The following is a 7,368-nucleotide window of genomic DNA, read 5'->3' on the forward strand; positions in this document are numbered from 1 at the left end:
AGATTAAAGTCAGCTTTATTGACCACGACAGCTAGTACAGGCAATATTATCACGAGAGCAGATCCATCTATGACTTTATAAGGATAAACTAGGATAAGTGTGTACTAGCATTCGTGGCCATAAAAATGAAACTATTTAACTGACTGTGTTGTTAAACTCTTATTCCAAATCACATGAAAGGCAGTACAATAAAAAGACCGTGATCGGCCACAGTCTCTCTGGGTAAATCAAAGTACTGAGAGTCATGAAAGGCGGGGTCTTGAAAGTTTGAATTTGTAATTGTTCACGTTTTCCTCCATTTTGTTCCAAAAATTATGAGTTTGAATTAGTTGTTTCAATCTACATGTAGTATGCTAAAGTTCGGCTTTTTGCAATTGCCTGATACTTTGTCATAAGTTTGCTAAATCCCGACCGGGACTGTTCTTCATAATTGTAGAAAATTGACACAACGGTATATTATGTAAAATAAGACCCCAAGAAAAATTTTAAAAAACTACAACTAACCGGGAAAAGCAAAACAACTATATTTAGGTAGATAATTTAAATCGTTATATTTATTTATTTTGTGATCAAAGGGAAAATCTATAAGTCGGACGGTATCTGTTATACAAGGTTTATGGAAACTCCGAAAACTCTCAAACTGTTGAATTACCGAACAAAGTTAACATTTGTATAACGATAACAAACACAGGCATCTAACGTTAGAAATATTTCTTTATTACAATAAGATTATTCCAAGTACTATAACAATAAAAAAGTTTGTCGCAGTAGCCATTTTGATTTTTTAGACCTGCTTATCTGTCATGATTTTTTTGCAGCGATTCATATAAAATTAATAGGTAAAAAATAAATTCGCTCGCCACTTACTACTTTTTTGTGTAAACTCGTGCATCACTTACACGAATCACGATACAACCGTTTCTGAAATTTCATTAAAAATCATACTCCAAATTCAGTCATCTGCTTTTCAAATCGATAAAACAAGAAAATGTAGACCAAAAGTGAATGAATCACGTCATATTTTGGGGTAGACCTTTCCTGATTGGTTGTTATATATGATAATTGTAGATTGTTAATTTTAGCTATTAATTCAGATTTATTTGATTTTAAAATTTCTAAAATATGCAAAGTTAACACTTTTAACAGTGAAATTAACAAATGTTGTAGGACATTGTCATTTCAGGGATCTTTGTCCTTTAAATACACCCTCGTTTATTAAACGCACAATTTAATGCGTGTCTTGGGAAAATGAACTTAATTTCGAAAGCGATTTAATTTCAAATTTTTCGAGGAGCTACAATAAAGGATTTGTAAATCAGATTTTAAAACTATGATAAAAACTTACTTTTTATCTTCTTATTTTTGGAACATAATGGAGGAAAACGTGAACAATTACAAATTCAAACTTTCAAGACCCCGCCTTTCATGACTCTCAGTACTTTGATTTACCCAGAGAGACTGTGGCCGATCACGGTCTTTTTATTGTACTGCCTTTCATGTGATTTGGAATAAGAGTTTAACAACACAGTCAGTTAAATAGTTTCATTTTTATGGCCACGAATGCTAGTACACACTTATCCTAGTTTATCCTTATAAAGTCATAGATGGATCTGCTCTCGTGATAATATTGCCTGTACTAGCTGTCGTGGTCAATAAAGCTGACTTTAATCTGCGTTGGTAAATTCTTACACCAAAATTAAAACATATAAAAGGCAGGCAGTGCGTTCCTTTACTTATACATGTTTACATAAAATTCCTCTCAAGTTAAGGTTTTTTAATGTTAAGATTCACTGGCCTCGGAAGCAAATTGAAAGTGTGTGGGGGGGGGGGGGGCTACACTAATCCTCAGAAATATTGACGAAGAAAAACTAATTCCCAAAATCATAAAAATAAATCCTAATCCGTGGGGGGGGGGGGGGGGGGGGGGGGGGCTAGCATGCATATGACTCCAACTTCTCACTCTTTCAAGGTAAATTTAGGGACAATTCTCTTTGCTGCGAGAAAAAGTGGGGGGGGGGGGGGCTGAACCCTCTATAATGCTATTTACCCAATGGTTTAATAGGTCTTTCTTTGCAAAAAAGCACCCCCCCCCCGGTTCCGACGCCTATGAGACTTCCTGAACGGGTGTTTGATTCAGTTTTAAAAGTTCAGAATCAACTCTAAAATACCATGTTTTACAACATACATGTATAATACAAGGCACAAAGTAATATAAAATTCATTCTAGATTCTAACAACAAGGTCTTCTATACATTCAACTCAACCAGTTTTTCAAAACCCTAAGCTCTGCAATTGATATTTAATGCCAAGTTTCAGAAATAATTAATAAAACTAATAAATTAGAGTGTATCTACAACTCCCTAAAAAGCTCCCATTAAAACATGCGCGCGCTTCAGGAAGCCAGGTTTTATCTGGCGGCCGCCAAATAATTATGTGGCGGTCGCCAGATAATTATGTGGCGGCCGCCACATAATTATTTGGCGGCCGCCAGAAAATTATATGGCGGCCGCCAGAAAATTATGTGGCGGCTGCCAGATAATAAGTGGCGGCCGCCAGATAAAATATTTTTCCTACGTGGCACCAACGGGCTTCCGTACTTGAACGAAAAACACCAAAATAATAATATCGTTTGGACCACATGACCGAAACATTGTGTGCAGCAAACTTTTAAAAATGATTTTGATGAACAGATAACAGATTTTACAGATTCTCGTTCCCGAGTTGATGCAGGAAAGCCATACGAACCAAATGGAGAGACAAGAACCAAAGGGAATACTTATCATATGACTAAAATAACCACAATTGTTATATTCCTGGATTGACAACATACAGAAATCGGGCAAACATTGACAAAATCTTGCTTCCACAAGTAGTGAGATTATTTTCCAAAAGATCGATGACTTATTGGTATTATTCAACTAACCGCAACTATTTAAAATTGATCGAATTGATTAACCTGATGCATACTCATTTTAATTACGTACCGATTTTGTAAATGCAGCGGAGAGTCGGAAAAATCATCAGAAATGCTGATTCCATTCTCTCACCAGAGGTCGTGCTACACACGCTTCGCTTACACCTCTGTCAACGCCCGATGTACAAGATTCTTGTACAAATTTAAACGATGGGCAAAATGTAGTTAAAATCTATGTAATTATTCCTTTTGTCTATGAATATGATTATGAATAATTAAATTTAAATCTTTAACGCCGTTATTTATTTTTATTTCAACGTTACTGGGAGAACTATTTTGCGGAGGTAAACATTAAAATATGATCACATTATCTAGTTTGACAGATGTTTGAAAGATCAGTTTCTGTACGCTACCGATTCAGCGATGATTTTACATAAATCAGCAGCAATGTCATCTCATGTGATGTTTTTAAAAGTGTCCTCAAAGTCATCGCCCGTCGATGACTTCCCTTCAAGCTGATTGTACAGAAGAAGCGAATCAACAATGCCATGTGCTCGCCATGCTTGTTTTGATCATGTGACAGACTATTTTTCCGGCATTGACAGAGGTGTAAGCGAAGCCTGTGTAGCTGCAGCACGACCTCTGGTGAGAGAATGAATCAACCCCTGAACGACGAGGAAATAGACAAGCCACCACTCAACTGCTGTTTAATACAAAGCACTGAAAAGTCCACTTAAAATTGTTCTACTATGGGCATTTTTCTGAAAACCTGAATTCATATGTACATACATGTAACAGTAATCCAAACAAATCGTTCCTTACTTATATGTATATAAGATGTTGAAATGCTTCCCCAATCATTTAGTGAAAGCGTTCAGTTTCCTTTCCTAACAATTTATTTAGTATGACCTTTTTATGGTTGCACACAGCCAACTATACATTTCACTAGATCATGCGGATAGTAAAAAATAAAAGGAAATGACTTAAACTTCTTCCGTATTGAAGTGTAAAGCAGGGACGTAATGTAGCCAGCTTTGTTTAGATATTACAGGGAAGAAATTGTTTTTCATTTGCAGACGTATGCAAAACTTACATAGATCAAATCCGAATAGTACCGGTCCTTGATGTTGTAAAGTACAGAGGCGTCGTTCAGGCAGACGAGTTCGGCCATGTCCTCTACTTTGGTGTATTTTGGAGGATTCATTTTCTGGATCTCCTCTTTGAGCACTTTCACTCTTTTATTGGTTTCTTCTATTTCTACTTCATATTCTTCATCGACTTCCTTAACTATACTGGCCGAACAAAACCCCTGGCTCTCATGAGGGATCCACACTAATTTTTTAGACGCCCATTCCGTCTGGTCTACAAAATTTTTCTTTTGATCTACCATGAGATATTTTAACTCCTGTTGATCTAATTCCAAACTATCCGCCATTTTTGTTCAAAATAATATCTTCTGCAGTTTTTCCAATGATGTGCAAAATTGTTTTTAATCCATAAATACACCTCACAGACACATGTACACGTATATCAGTACTAAATTCAACTGCCTCAATAACTCCATAAACACACCAGAGGAAGAGCAACGCTATGCATACCCAAAATGGAATAGGAAGGAAAGACACACAAGGATACAGATGTCACGAGGTATATCATTGGACATTACACCGGACATAGAAGTTTCCGGTGGCAAAGCGCAAAAACACTACATCTTTGCCAACTACAAACTAACCGGATGAAATATAATGTAATTGTTATATCAAGTACCGTATGGAACGTTAAACCTTTTAATTTAAGAATGTCATGAGCTACATCCCGATACATGATGAGCATCACACAGTGAGCCATAAGCATTATTTAACGGCCTTACTTCAAAGAGTTGGATGATCGCGACCTTTATTGAAGTATAATAATTAAGAGCTTGAGAAAAAGCGCTCTGTATAAAGATATAAACAACTTTTATAAATACTTTATAATAGCGTATGAAGGCTAGAAAATCATATCTAAAATGATAGAGCGGATATAATGGGCAATTTGCTGACTATCCAGCCTACTTAAAACTGAAAAAAGCCTTTTGCGATTTGATTGTACTCTTAATCTTATAAAGGACAATAAGATGAAAAACGTTTTAGAATACTTGTTTTGACCGGTCCACGACACAACCTTTAGCAAACAGGTGCATACGACATATAACAAGTTGTTTTTCCTTACACAGGTCTGCTTTAATCTTTATATTTCACAGTCACTTAAATTAGGGCCAATGTATAAAACTTACTTACAAGTAGTGTTTTATAAATTCTAAACTGTATTGGACAGAGAATATTATCTCGAAATGGGTTTTCCTAAGGTCTGTTATGACCTGACATTTGACCTAAAACTTAGTTAAAGGTTCCTGCACATCCCAATACATATAGACAACTTTTGTTGAATTTTATTGAGCATTCTTTATCTACATGCACTCTGTGGATGAATTGAAGGTATGGCCCAAACAAGGTGTTTTTTATTTATACACTGACCCCAACCTTAGACAAAATTTATTCATGGTCGCTTCAAACCCTTTAACCAATATATACTGGCCGAAATGTCTAACGCCCCACTTTTAATATTTTGAAATCTAAGATACCTTAATTAAGGTGGCTCACTACACCATAAAATATTTTCTCAAATCAGCAGAAAATTACTTGATTATGAATAGATATCATAATGGATAAGAAGTATTTAAGTCTAATAGGCAAAAAATGTCCAATTTTTTATTTAAAAAAATTACATTCTCAACAAATTAATTCAGTTAACATGAACAAAAGCTCCAGCTTGATTCGAACTCATGATCTGCGGTTCTGAAGCCCAATACTTTAACCACTGAGCTACGACGAAATGCAACCCAAACGAACGACATAATCAGTTTAACAAAGCATTTAAATCGCCATCTTGTGACGTAGTGTCTTTAAAAGTATAAGTCTGAATGTAGTGAGGTACCTTTAACATTGATTTTTACGTCGTTACCACTATCGTCTGCTTTTTAAATTGTTTAACTGTCCATGCGAAATAATTGTAATCGAGCGAAAAATCATTCGACCATGACCGTTTCTGTTGCAGACGTGGGGTGCGAATTCGATAGGTTTTTCGAGTGTGTTTTTGAAAACGGTTTGATTCAATCAGTTCCCTGCCTTAAGTTTCTTATGAAGACCATAAATCAAATTGTTATAATGCGGCGTATGACTGTGTAAGAACGTGCAAGAGCAGTTGGCTTAGTTCAAGCAGAGCGCAGTTAACAAGAGGTTTGTTTTCTTTAACAATAGGCCTAGTTGCTTTATTTACTTACAACTTTTTCAAATTTTGTTCTTAAACACTAAGAGGTAATCTAAATTCATAATATTCTTACAGGTCGCTAGAGTTTTGAACAGGGGCAAAAAAAAAACAATTCAAAGGCTTGTCCGAAGTTCAATGTGACCGGAACTGTTGACAATTTAGGTACCTCGCAAGGCAAAACGTCGTGTGACGACTCGTCAACAGGATCGTTACACTAGTGTAACTCACGTTCGAGATAGGAACCTTACAGAAGCGAAACAAAACGACACACTTTGGGATCGCATGAAAGGCCCCTAAGTGAACAAACTGTGCGAATCAGGGTGAGGAAGGGAGGATTGCGTGCGAGGCGACCTTGTGTAGGCTTAGTGTTGTCAGCCAGACACAGACAACTTCGTTAACTCGGCCAAGACGTCATCTGAGGTATACACGTGCAGATTTGGGGTCGAGTTCTCTTAAGAAAGTCAAGGTTCAATTTGCGGACGGAACCATGTCTATCGCAGAATGGGAGAACGTTATAAAGACGCATGTGTGAGAGAAAGGGGGCAATTCGGTGGTGGCTCAATAATGATATGGGCGGAAATATCATTACACACGAAAACTCCGATGGCCCCTATTCTCTAATTCTTCAGACAGTGGCGATTCCGCACATTAGAACATATCGTGAAATGGTTCTGATGCAAGATAATGCCACTCCCCCACACTGCCAGAACAACACGGCAAATGCTGCAGGCATATTACTTCCTCTTAATAGTACTTGACTAGCCCTCATGCAGTCCTGACCTCAACCCTAAAGAGAATGTATGGGACGAGATAAACAGGAGAGTTCAACAGCTTCCCCAGCCATGAAATTTAGCAGGACATTAGAGAGACCTTATACATACTTGGAATAACCTTCCTCAAAGGTTTTCCTGTGATTATGTTAATCCCATGAGAAGCAGATGTCTTGCCGTTATCCGTGCGAATGGAGGATGATACATGCGGTAAAATTGCTGTGATTTTTACATCACGTTTCTTGATTGTGTGAGAAAACCCTTGAATAAAGTTTGATTTCATTTTTTAAAAATGTTTACTTGATACTCTTTATTCTTTACACTTAAAAACAGTTACGGTCGAAATTTTGACTAGTATATATACATGTATATTGC

The 7,368-nt window shown here is 36.7% G+C and overlaps 1 protein-coding gene across 1 annotated transcript; it reads right to left on the reverse strand.

Moving 5' to 3' along the window:
• Positions 1 to 3,369: 3,369 nt before the first annotated feature.
• LOC136269835 (myosin-9-like) lies at positions 3,370 to 4,349 on the reverse strand. Its single transcript, XM_066065205.1, has 2 exons — positions 4,008 to 4,349; positions 3,370 to 3,429 (listed from the first exon to the last, which is right to left on the reverse strand). Exons 1-2 carry the CDS (start codon positions 4,347 to 4,349, stop codon positions 3,370 to 3,372), a joined length of 402 nt encoding a protein of 133 aa, XP_065921277.1.
• Between the last annotated feature and the right edge of the window lie 3,019 nt (positions 4,350 to 7,368).

This window comes from Magallana gigas, chromosome 7 (genome assembly GCF_963853765.1).
Source record: "Magallana gigas chromosome 7, xbMagGiga1.1, whole genome shotgun sequence".
Lineage (NCBI taxonomy): Eukaryota > Metazoa > Mollusca > Bivalvia > Ostreida > Ostreidae > Magallana > Magallana gigas.